Source organism: Melanostigma gelatinosum (genome assembly GCF_949748355.1).
Source record: "Melanostigma gelatinosum genome assembly, chromosome: 16".
Taxonomy (NCBI): domain Eukaryota; kingdom Metazoa; phylum Chordata; class Actinopteri; order Perciformes; family Zoarcidae; genus Melanostigma; species Melanostigma gelatinosum.
Window position 1 is genome coordinate 17,087,292 of NC_136649.1, and position 13,530 is coordinate 17,100,821.

A 13,530-nucleotide genomic window follows, 5' to 3' on the forward strand; every position below is an offset into this window, starting at 1 on the left:
TTTCAGAAAATGTCGACTAAGCCTGGATAAGCACTTTCAAGGGGATACTGCTGGATTAGCTTAAAAAATATTATTATTATTATTTTTTTTTATTAGTTGTTGGCACATTTTCCACATCATTACGTTATTGCTTTAAATTTTATTTTCATTACAATAAATACACATGCATATACTGTATATATCATGCACCCTACAGGCTTCCAAACAAGTTTTAAGATCTAAAAGCAATTTGGCAATTTCAATCTAAACTGCCTGATGTTTTTTATTGAGAGCCATAAATAATTATTGTTCTTAATTATTATTAGTCTTTTTTTTCCTCCTCTTCTTTTAAAAAACAAACATTTAATGCAAACTCTCCCACATTCCTGGGCAGTTTTCATGGTGTCTCCTTCTCTCCTTCTCTTTTTTGTCAATCATTCTGCCCTCTCGTCTCCTTTATACTTACGCTTCATTCATTGAGTTCCAGCGACAGCAGCAAAAGTAGCTCGTTTGACTTGGATTACTTGGTTTAAGGGGAAACACCTGCAGACGTGTGCCGGACCTTGATTGAATCGTGCTCTCACAATCACCATATCCTAACTATGATACGCGGATTGATTCCAAATGATATTTAGTAAAAAAAATAAAAAGAAAAAAAGATTGCCTGTTCAACTCTGATATAATTTTCCTAAATGATGATCAGGCCATACTCGGTGAATAACCCCCCCCCCCCCCCCGTCCCTCCCCGCAGGCGCTGCAGCTTTGCGTCAACTTTAAACAGGCCGATGTATTGCGGAGGACTCGTGTTTGAGACCGACCGGACAGCATCCAGACCGGGGGACGAGGGGCGCTGTTAGACAAAAAGCAAGAGGGATTAATGCAGCGTCTGTTGGGCCCATATGCTCCTTAGCGCTGCTTTGGTCGTGATTAAAACTCATTGTATGTATGAAGCATTGTGGAGGCCGGATGTCTAATCCTCCTCATGACTTGTGCACTTTGAAGACACGAGGCTGCAATGTTACAATAACAAGCGCGGTGAAGCCTTGCATTTCAGTTGCTATCAGTGGCCATTGATTCGGGCCATGTGAGTGCATTGTTTAGCGTGGAAATGTAAAGTGACACGGACGGTGACTCGTTGTGTTACATCTTTAAATCACTCTATGGGGGCCTTACTTCCTAATTGGCAGTTTATAGTGACTCCATATGATTTTATAATGTGCTAGCCTGCCACCTAATATTGAGAGATGTTTGTAGCTGTACATTTGTTTTGGGGTGGAGTCTTGAAACTCGTGGTTCTGTCTTCTTTCAGTCGCTCGATGCATCTCTCTCAGTCGTTAGGAATGTTTGTTTTTCTACAGCTGACATTTTGCAGTGACCCCTGCAGCCTGAAGCACTTGTTCCCTCTCTTGCTCGAGCAGTCTGGATGGAGGAGTTGTTGACACCGAGAGGAGACGCGTCTCATGAATATTCAGGCTTCTGTGAGCCGAGGCCATTGTTTCCAAGTTCAATTGTCGCATTGTTTATCGCCATAACGATGCATGTGTGTTGATAGACTTGGCGCTGTGGCGATATTATAAATTATTATTGAATATTATAACGTTTAAATTGGCCTGTGTGATAAACTAAAAGAGCAAAGGCACCAACAGGACCCGGATATAAACAGCTATTTCTGCTTCACCCTTGAATAAGTTATGGATACGGGTTATTGTATAATTTAGTCTTTCAAAAGGACAATCCAACCGCCTAACACACACACACACACACACACACACACACACACACACACACACACACACACACACACCTATTTTTATGTCCACGCAGGAGTGGAATCAAAGTCGCTCTCCTCTTTAAAGCTTCAATTATTTCAAGCAACGCTTTTAATTAGTGTGCTCCTTTGGCGGAGACGCCAATGAAAGAGAGATTATTGGCAATGTCAAGGATGCTAAATGAATGTTGGACTTCTAACAATTAGCCCGCTGCAGAGCCATGTCGACTCGTTGCAGATCCCAGAGCCGGTCTGACTTTGTTTGTCTCCTCATGCTGACAGTAACGTTGGGCAAAAAAAGTAAATACAAACAAACGCTCCTTTAAACCATTAATAAATAATTACATTTAAAAAAGCAGCCTTCACCTTCTGACTCCTCAGATTTATTTTAAGAAGCTTTAACCTCTCATGTGCACCGTCACATGAAATGTGTAAATAACCCTTTTATGCAGGTGAAAAAGCTGTAATCCTGGTATTTAAAAGTCTTCTACACTCGTGATAACTCAAATCATAATAGTAATATTATTATTGAGTTTTTTCTGAGTTCAGGTTCAAATGAGAAATGCAGCACATAACGTTGCTTTAAAGCAGTGACTTTGTGGGTTATAGTGCCGAGTGTCTTTAGATTTCTCACTTTTTAAATTCACCACTCAGCAGTGATCATTTCTGTAAATATGATACTTACAGAAAGTATCACCTACACTGCCAGCTACCAAAAATCATCAGTAAAAACAATAAGTGCAGTGATTTTCAGTTCAGTTTTTGTACTTTGTTAACCCTGAGGATTTACAGCTTTGCATTACAGGGTTTTACGCAGTAAGTGGGTGAAGCGAATTGGTGCAGATTCTTGATGGCTAATGAAATATCAACGTGTGTTTGTTTGATGAAATATCAGGCTTCATATTAGAGCGCACATTTGAGAATCAGGCATGTAAACCCATGTGGTGGGCTTTGATTGAGGCATTGCTGCCCCTGCGCCTCAGAGAACCCCCCGCCGGTAAAATATTGGGATTAACATCTCTTGGAGGCCGGGATTAAACTCTGCTTTCTCAAGCCGCACACTCTCTTTGTTGAGACGATCTGAATTGAACTACCGGAAACTGTAAGAAAGGGGATTTATTTTGAATTTTTTATTCTGCCATCTTAGCACAGGATAAACTACGACCCCATATGTTTTTAAGCGTTTGACTAATTCGACTATTTGATGTAAACAGAACTTGAACATATTTGTATCGTCCCATATTATTATATTACTATGCAATACAATCGATACATGTAATTATCCGCATTGTGTTAATTTGATGATATCACATATATTTGAGTAACTAATGATTCATGAGTGTGGTCGCCATTGAGAAGCAAGAGACGGTAATTATTGGTCTAATTAACGCATGCAAAACTGCCGTCCTCCACCTTTCGAAAATACGCCTTCATGTTCTTCTTAAATCAGTGAGTTTTTCCCTTTTAGTTTACCCTCAAATCTTTTTTCGCAATGAAAAGTGTCGTCATCATAAGTTGAGGTTCTGTTGGCTTTTATCACCATTATTTCCTTTGATAAAAGGTCAAATGTGCCTTCATGTTTTTTTTCCTACTATTGATTTTTAAATGTAGTTCTGTATATATGAACACATACTATTCACCTCAAATAAAGCATATTGAAAATACACGCTTTCTTTTGCACACACTGCCTGTCACTTTGTTCATTCTCCATTTTCTCTCCCCACCACACCCACACACACGCGCTCGCGCGCACACACACATACACCCACACACACAGATCGTTTGTTGATGAAAGAGTAAGCTCACAGGACCTTTATTCATGTCTTTTCAGCGGTGAGGTCACACCATCTTTGGAGCCAGTTAAGGATCCACCATCACCGTGTGTTGAGATCAATGGAGGGGAGCAAGTGTGGAGCTCTCAGCAGCCGAGAGTCATTTCCAGTGTGGCTAACTCTTGATTATATCTACCATTTGCTTGGAAAGTCTCGTCTCTCTTTGTGATGCCGGTCATTTAACCATTAGCATATTTCGTTGTTCAAAAAAAGTTAGAAATCTATTAAAATCACAGCAGAGTCTGATGCGAGGGGGGCTCACAAATTGCATACAATACAACAGATCACAGTTTCGAAGGCTAGCACAGATTAAAAAACCCAAAAAAAACACATATGTACCATTTATATAAGACACACACTGATTGTCTCTTAGAAACTACATATTGATTCCTTATAAACACTTTTTTTTCTTAAATAAAGTAGTGCATCCATGTCCACACACCATACTCATGTCTCTGCCAGCAGGTCGGCAAAGTTGTGTAAGAAGCTTTAAGGAGGTCTGTCCAGCCCGAGCCCTTCACGAGGAGAATGAACGTGAGTTATGTTCTTGGATAAACATTAGTTCCGTGGCTGTGGTGTACTTTTCTTTCAGTCCATCCTGTGTTGCCCTCAACAGGTGTTTTTACGCATAGAGGCACACACTGACAGACATGGATGAGGGGCTACAACCTGTGAACGAACGGAGAAAATCTCTTAGCCAGTGCTAAAATAAATTAAACCTCTCCTCTAGGAGGATCAAAGACCATCATGCCAACAACCCGAGGCCCCTGAGAGCCCTGCCTGGCCGAGCCCGGCTGACATTTTAACCAGTCCGATGTGTTTTATTGAGTGGTGGCAGCGCCGTGTCTGATGTCATCGTCACTGTTTGTGCACTTTTTTTTTGACAGCTGATTGCTCTGTTCACAGGACCTGGAATTTCCACGAGGAAGTTTGATCCTTATAATCCAAGCAATCGGCATTGAAGTTCAGCTTCCACGACGCCGCTTGGTCCTTATAATCCAAGCAGTCTGCTGTGGAGTTGAAGCCCAGGCCGGACGTCCCGTAGCCTTGGGTGGAGATGGACGCCGGGGACTGGTTCAGATGGCTTGTGACCGCGTTTGTGCTCATCGGACTGAGAGTTGAGCCGGGGCCTGACAACTGGTGGTGCATGGGAGTGAGGTAAGAGCCGCAGTCCATGCCGCCGAAGTAAGACGTCGAGCCGGCGTAGCTCTGGCTGTAACCCGAGGCCTGGGTGTAGGTCATGGGATAAGACCTCTGCATGCAGGAGGAGGAGGTAGACAGGGGGTCTGAGAGCGGAGAGATGGACGCCGGGCTCCAGATGGACACTGGGGCGGTGGTGGTGGTGGAGATGACGGGGGCGGTGGTGGTGCTTGTGGGGGGCGTGAACTGTCCGCTGGCCCCGCTCTCTGAGCTCACTTCTCTGGTTGGGGAACTTTTCTTTTTGGCAGGTCGCACCTTGTTCTGGCCCCCGTTCTGTTGCTGCTGCTGCTGCTGGCGACACTTTGCCCGCCGGTTCTTAAACCAGACCTGAAATAGTCACATATTGGGACATGTAAGTGTTTGATTGATAAAACACAAATTCTACGTTTCTCTAATACACATACAGTGTAGTTTCACGTGCAAATAATATGGAGTTTTTATTTATCCATAAATGAATAGTGATTCATTTATTTCAGTCCAAATCGAGATGTCTAGAGATCGAGCTTCTCTTTAATAATAATCAAACTAAGTTGTTGGTATCAGTGGACCGATCGGTCTCATTTCATTGCTCAAATTCTCGAAACAGGAATTTAAATTGAATTATCTCACCCTACTGGCAAACGTTTTTAAGGAAATTTAAGGAAAACGAAATTCTAAGCTTTAGATTTACTGTCAGTCACGGGTTTACGACAAGTGTTTCTTGCAGTGCAGACATCAGATATATTTTCAGTTTCATTCGAGGTTCTTTTGTTTAATTTACCCCTCCCCCGTTAAAGAGATGTAGGAGTAGTTTATACTATTTTTCACATTATAAAATCTAATATTTGTCTTAACATTGAAAAATGTCTTACAAAATGCGCTTTCGCTTTGTTGTCTCACAAATAACAGCCAAGTTTGTTTTTTCACATCTAAAGTATTTCTCGATGTTGATCATTTTCAAAATATGGCTGATGTTCTGGTTAACTCACCTGTACTCGGGACTCAGGTAGATTGATTTTCAACGCCACCTCTTCGCGCATGAATATGTCCGGGTACCGAGTTTTGCCGAATAACGACTCCAAAATGTCGAGCTGCGCGCGCGTAAAAGTAGTCCTCTCTCGCCTCTGCTTCCGTGGCGTTGCTGCAATGAAAAGAAAAATGTAAATCAAATGAAACATGTAACGTATATGTCCATCTGAAAAAGAAGGTAAAGCAAGTAACGAAGATCAAAAGTCATCAAAGGCAGATGTCTAACAGAATCACGGTATATTTATGTGTTATTGTTTTGCGTAATTACGCACAAGTCCTGTGAGACTTAGACGCCGGTGGCAAATTAAATCACTCGACGTACTTTAGACTAGTGGGCCAAAATAAGTATGCAGTTTGAGCAGAAATCAAAGCAATTTGTCAGTAATTCATTTGAAAGGCACATAAAAAAATAAAGTCACACAAGAGGAGACGCACACCACAGTGAGAGTTCCCTTCACTGTTGAGTGCGTTTGTGCAAGACACTTGGTAAAATAAGGACTGTAATATAATGTTGGATTTCTTCAGCAATTATTATAACTCGTCTGCTTTGTATCCCCCAGAATGCAATATTCACTAAATCTTTAGATTTGGAAGTTTTGAAATCGGTCCAGATTACACGCTGTAACATTTCCAGTCCATCAAGTTTATGTCCCCAAGCAATTACAGTCATTTCATTACACCTTTTTTATTTTTCAAAACGTTTAATAAACCCACCTGGATAGCCCACTGATGGATGCAAAAGGTCCATTCCGGAAGTAGTTAAGCTGAGGCCATTGACTGTGTAAGGTGGTTGCTTTAGATACGACATCATGCTAATGTTTGTCTGAGGGCTGAAGTTGGAAAAAATTTTGAAAAATGGATGGAGCTCCCGATATGTACTTGGGGTACTCTGCTGGCCGTGTGGTCCGTCTTACACCGGGCACCTGTTCCAAAAACGACAAGAGGAGAAGACACCGATGAAGATGCGCCTCGTGAAGAGATATTATGTCTGTTGTCGTGAAAAAAGAACCTCTCTCCAAAACGTACGGCGCCCCTCAAAAAACACCAAGCACTTGTCCAGCTGTCCCCGTCTCTACAACCCCCCACCCCTCCCACAAACAAAAAGCAATACACCGGCACTGTGATCGCAACACATCACTTGGAAGTTCAAAGACAATGGCTCCTGTATATGAAGTACAATTCAATTAAAAACAGGAACTTTTAACTGTCCAGGCTATTTAATAAAACACAACAAAAACAACAACAACTTCATTTTCGCCTTGTTTCGATTTCTTTGGCTCTATTTTATAGTTCGACCTTATTTTATTTAAAGTGATGTTTAGAAATGTTAACAGAAAATCAGTGGCATGTGGAAGAAGAAACTGAATTGAACCTTTTCTATGAAACACGCCTAGTCAACATGAATACCACTGATCAATGTAAAACCTTTTCAATTATATTCTCTGTCATTTAAGAAATCCTGAATAATCTGTCATCTTTTTAACAAGATTGAATTGATTTTCAAGGCAATTCATTATTTATATATATCTATATATCTATATATGTATTTAAAACACGACATGATTTGGTGCAGATACGCTTTATTTTCAGTAGAACAACTCGTGCTTCCGTATTGAACACGTAACAGTTGTTTAATCAGAAATAAATGTGCTCCGTGATGTTGATTGGTATATGTGTGATTGCAGTCACTTCAACTGCAGTGACCCTCACCCGCTATCCCCACTGCGCGTCTTGATTAGCTGCATTTTTTTTTCAACATCCAACGGTTTTAACCCCCTCATCCCAATCTGTCACACTTAAAACACACCCGTCTACCAGTTGCACACACCCGCTCAATAATGATCACCCTGTCCAAGTATTAATTATGATAAATGTCGTTTTGTTTTTTTCTGTTGATGAATTAACAAGATAATCCGAGTGGCATCGAGCTGGAACTGCGGTTTGATATTAAAACAGCATAAAGTGCTGCAGGCTCCTTCAAATGATGCTACAAATCAGCAACTGTCTGACGTGAATAATCATCAGCCCTTATTCAGAAAAAAATGTATCTACAGAGGAGATATATTTAATTCTTGAAAATGTTTATTGAACCGAGCTAAACTCCCGAATTAGACGCATGAAAACAATCTATCACCAGATCTTCGAATACACCGGTGAAATATGAACTGCGATGTGTTTATTGTCCTCGAAATGTTTCGTCTCTGGAGGAGAGTCAGCAGAGACTAAAGGCCCCGAAACATTTAATTTCGACAGCAGGCCTAAATGTTCTTTCTTTTCACTCCTCCACAGTTATCCATTATGTCGTCTGTAAATGCATGTCGAGGTCAAGTGTGCAGCATGAAATGAAAAGGGTTTCGTTTTAAGTTGAAACTTCGCTCAATGAATTAGTCCTCGCTAGCACTGGCTTCAGTTAGTGAGAAATGAGTAAAATATGAATCATACCATTATTATAAAAAGGCATTGATAATAATAATATTAGAAAAGCTTTAATGTAGCTTTGCATCTGTCTTTGTTTCCATTAGCAGAGACCATCATGGTGTCACTTCATCAGTTTGGTATCTGCTATAATTATCGGATGCTCTGTGTGCATGTGCATCATTTACTTAGACTTGTGTTGCTCTAAAAGGGTTTGGTGACAGACTTACTTCTCTGTGCCCATAAAAGGCTGAGTTTATAAGATAGGGTTTAGCCTTCATGCCATTTCTTTTCAGTGTGTTTTATTTCAGCACCAGCACTGTTGAAACGCTGCATTCCGTCTTTTAAAGAAATGCTTTTGAAAGCCTTTAAAATGTGTTTTTATAGGTGTGATTCAGCTTCTAATTATTTTTTTACTTATTTGACTCTTTCGCGATTACTTATTTTGAAATAGGATCATAATAAAACAAATGGGCTAATAATAATAATGATGATAACGATAATAATAACGAGATTTTAAATAATAATACACTAGTAATACAAGTGAAACTTACCCTGGTATCGACGACTGTAAAGTTCTTTGTCTACTTGGTTTCCTCCTGGAGAAAAAAAATACAACTCGGTGCTGATCAACGGCGTCCTGGCGCGTAAAACAAACGAAAACCAAGTAGAAGCAGAGGCAGTCGTCTTCTTTAGTGGCAGAAGAACAGCTAAAATAGAAGGATAAAAGTTAAAGGTTGAGCGTCTGCATCCGGTTTAGAAGCGGTGCGACAGCGGTAGAGTGATGGAGGAGACAGCATGTACGCCTTTAGGATTTGTTGGTGTGTTGTGAGTGAAGTGGTTCGAGTTGGATTTTGTACAAACTGCCAGCCAATGGGAGCCGCAGGACTGAACTGAGGTCTGTCTCTGTCTCCGTCTCTCTCACCGGTGGGGAGGATGAGGGGTTTTTTTTCTTCTTCTTTTTTTCTCCTGGGAAACAAATGTCTCCAGCTACTTTTTTGACGCACAGTCCTCAGCCAATGGCAGCGAGAGAGCGACTGACAACATCCCCATCCCTCCGCAGAGAGGGTACAATGACAATAAATAAACGGTATGCCGGTGGATGTCGAGAAGTGGAGTTTAAATCGAGGAAAAGTCAGTTTAGTCACATTTTTATTCCATTTTATATTCGACATTACTGTTGCTGTGGATGCATTGACCTGAGGAAAGTTACATGACGGCTGGTTCGGCGATAAATGCGCAAATAAAGAGTTAAAAACACAATGTATGTCCAGTTTATATGAATGCATAGCCTACTCATATACATATTTGTAATAGTTCCAGTGTCATCCATTAATGTTAATTCTATTTTCAGATGTATTCACATTTTAAAAGTTTCAGACAATCGAGGAATATAAAAGTATCTTAATGCGGACAGACCCGAAACAAAACAAATGTAAACTGTGTATAGGTCTGTTCATTCGTATAGAAGAGTATAAAATGAATGATGTGACAAAAAGACATGCAGGGGAAAAAAATCGCCTGGACTGAAGCAGTGCTCGAAGGCTGCACCGTCCTCTCACATTCCAGCGCGTCGCAAAAAAAAAGGGGATTTAGAGCGACTTATTTACTTAAAACTGTCCTCCCATCCACAGAGCCAGTCAGTCAGCTCCCATCAGCCTGATACGGGCCTGCACCAAAATCCACCGACAATATTTACATGGGGGTTTCCACCGAGAGACGCCAATCAGCCGACGACTTCCATGCAGCACTGGAGCTGCAGAGATGAGGAGACATGAAAGATACAGGCCGGTTCCACTGATGGAGACATTTTCACTGATTTCACTTGACACGCGTTCTGCAAGAGGAAGATGTGAAAATATGAAGGTAGGACTGTTTTATTTGATTCATGAAAAAAACCCGGTATTTTTAAGTTGTATGTTGCAACATTGAAATAGCATGTAATAAATAAGCAAATAATAATAATGTGTCGTTTTTAAAAACGTGATGTTACGATGACGTTTAGCTCAGGATTCATCTTATTTCATAATTACCGGAGGAAAAGCTGCAAGGGACAAACACGCTTCCTCTATGGCACTTGAATTTTGAACTCGCGTGCCCATCTCAAAATAATATGCCGAAGGTTTTTGTCACGGCTTGGTAAATGTATCATCTTAAGAGGCTTTGCGGAACACCTACACACTCTCTTTCTCACACACACACACACACACACACACACACACACACACACACACACACACACACACACGCGCGCGCACACACACACACACACACACACACACACACACACACACACACACACACACACACACACACACACACACACACACACACACTGCGCGCTTGCACGGACACACCCGCTCCCTTCAAACTGATTTGAATATTGATTTAGATTTATAAACACAGGCAGACCGTGGGTTTTATGATTCGTCATTTTGCCTCTCTCTGTGGCTGGTGTGGAAGGCCAGAGTCAAAGGTGCAGTGACAGCTGCTGGGAGAACTGGTTTCCACTCAGAGCTGCAGCCTGCTGGGGCTCACACAGCATTTATCAACTTTACCAACTCAGTGACATCTCTTTTGACAGATTTCGATCAGAAGAAGCCGCGGAATGGATCATAACCCCGGATTTCTTTTAACCACCTATCTGCAGGAGGGGAGGTTTTGCTGTGAGTCTGTTAGGACACGAGGAACTGCAACACAATCAGGTATCCCTGTTTGTTTATTTTTTGTTTTTTATTTGTGTTTTTACTGATGGATAATACACATGTATTTTGTCAGCTGACGAGATGAAAAAAGTGGAATAAAACCACATAAACTCACCTGTTTATGTTGATTTCAAATCCATGTCATCGAGCCTATAGAGAGCAGCTTCACATGGGTGGAAAGATCAACTCTTTGGGTATTTTAATTATGTTGCTGTTTGTCTTATGACCATCACAAAGGTCATGCTTCCCACATTTTTACTGCAACAGACTCCAGACAAAAATCCCCATATTCATCACGGGGTGCAACGTTTATATTGAGATGCTATAGAGACATACAATGTTTTATATTCTTTCCCTTACTTTATAGCCTGAGATTTCAGAGTAGTCAGCTTGCAGCTAAAAAAAAAAAATAGATTTCTAAAAACGTGAATTTAAGCTGCTAATATTTTAGCAGCTGCATGGTAATGTACCCGAACGCGAGACTTTCAAACGGCTGCGTGCAAAATCGTGACGTCTGACGCAGTTATCTGCTGGATCTCACCGTTTAAATTGCTAAATAATTTATTAAAGTGTAGAGCCAGGCCCTCCGCAGGGACTTTGTATCTTAAAAGGAGGTTTAAAGGGAGAATGAGTTAAACGCCTCTGGCGAGCAGCGCTCCCACTGACTCCCGGCTAATTGACGACGACGGCTTTTATCTCCGCCTCTGCTACACTCAACCTGAGGGCGAGGATTTCACCAGGCCGGCTCCAACCTGTGATTTCTACCAGTTAATGCGTATAGCCTATGCATCTTTACTAATGCATTGCACAGGCATGGGTGTTTGACCCTTGTTTGATAGCTTTGAAAAGAAAAATCTTTTTTCAAGATTGGATAATTACCGAGCAGGCAGCCCTCCTTCTCCCCCCTGCTCTGCGCCTCACCCAGGCATAAAAAGAAATAATCAACAAATCATAGAATGGGGGAAATGCATGTTCGACAGATTTAATAGAGCAGATGGAGACACAACAACATTAGCATTTAAATGTCGTCTCTTTTGCTCAATAAATCACAGACAGATTGTGAGTTCTGTGAATTTAAAGAATATATGCATATTTACCACATTATATATCTTCTAACTATCGAGGCAGCTTTACTCTCCTTTGCCTCTTTCCCTCCTTGTTTGATATCCGCATGGCTGAATATGAGGAATGTGTTGGTGGTATTAATTCTGAGCTGAAAAAAAGAACCTGAAAAAAGAGAATTAAATCCAAGAAAGGCTATTCATATAGAAATGATGACAATCTGTAATGTCAAGACAAAGCTTTTCCTTCGGCATTTGAGATTTGAATCTACCTGAGTCGATACTGCCATTTTACTTTACAACAATAGGTTATTTTAGAGTTCCTTTTGTCAATCTATTTTTTTTAGCTTCTTTATTTTTTTGTTATTAAAACCAGAAAGTTATAATTTAAACCTACTGGGTGAAAACCTCCTTTAGATATGCACACCTTTAAACTAATCTCGCTTTACAGATTGACACATCTCAATTATTATTGTGACTGAAAAGCTGACATTTAAATGGTGTTATAATGTTTTTAAAATTCTTTAAATTCAATTTATTGGGTCATAACGTACGCATCTTTTTTAAAACCTGCTGTAGAAGCTATTATTGTGGATAGATATGCAGTGTGTGTGTGTGTGTGTCTGTTTGGTTGTGTGCGTGTGTGGGTGACAGAGAGAGAGAGAAGCTGAAGTAGGATAATCACAAGCTGTATTTTAATTAGCCTGGCAGGTTTGATAGATACGTTGCTGCTGCTGCTTTGCAAAAAAGGTGCAGTGCGTGGTGAGAAAGGTCTCTAAACAGAGGGCTTTCCCCACACTGTTTTCTTATCACAAAGGAGCTAAACCTTTGTGTAATGTAACATGTAACTGACCCGAAAGGTCATCAAAACACATTCAGTCTCCTCCCCAGGGATTAAAGAGGGAGAAACCCCATTCAGTGTCAGTTTGGAGAGAGTTTACTGACACAGAGGCAGCAATCTGCATCTGGGAGTTTATCTCTCTAAAATCATTCACAATGTTACAAATTTAGATTTGGCTCAAAGTTGTGCTTAAAATGATTGTAGAGAATGCTGTTGAATGAGTCTGTAATCTAGCTTTCAGTGCTGTGCCTCTGTAATGAAAAAGATGTGCTGATCCTGAAAATATTGGGTTTATTTTCCAAACACACATTTCTTTTCTCCGTCAATTCAAACGTTGGTGCCTCAATAAAGCCGTGGCTGTGTGTGTTTGCCAAGTGTGCTCTTTCCATTAATACGTCATGCCTTTTAATTAGTGCCATAATTGTTTGTGTTCTGTTTGTGCAGGAGTTCGCCAACAAACAAACGGATGCAATTAAACACTCTCGCCTTCAGATCATCAATGAGGAGGCAAAGTCAAGACTGGTAGAAAAACCAACAAGGACGAATGTAAGAGGGAAGAAGACTCGGCCTCCTCAAGGTTAAACTTGAACTGTGTTCAGAACTCGACTTCACGCAATCTGGATCGTTCTTTCTTCTACAAACACACACACATCACTCGCTGTTTTTGAATTCAACACCCCGAATAACTCTTCGTTGATGTTATATTTTGTAACTTTGCTAA

General features: G+C 40.8%; 1 protein-coding gene across 2 annotated transcripts; it reads right to left on the reverse strand.

The window, feature by feature from the left end:
* Window positions 1–4,479: 4,479 nt before the first annotated feature.
* otx2b (orthodenticle homeobox 2b) lies at window positions 4,480–6,598 on the reverse strand (the record flags this gene model as incomplete). 2 transcript variants are annotated; one of them, XM_079287363.1, is made up of 3 exons in its annotated part: window positions 4,480–5,106; window positions 5,748–5,899; window positions 6,502–6,598. In XM_079287363.1, the coding sequence occupies 3 exons, from the start codon at window positions 6,596–6,598 to the stop codon at window positions 4,480–4,482; spliced, it is 876 nt and encodes a 291-aa protein (XP_079143489.1). The 2 variants fall into 2 exon arrangements, with proteins under 2 accessions (XP_079143489.1, XP_079143488.1); XM_079287362.1 differs by having other exon boundaries at window positions 6,487–6,598.
* Window positions 6,599–13,530: the final 6,932 nt, after the last annotated feature.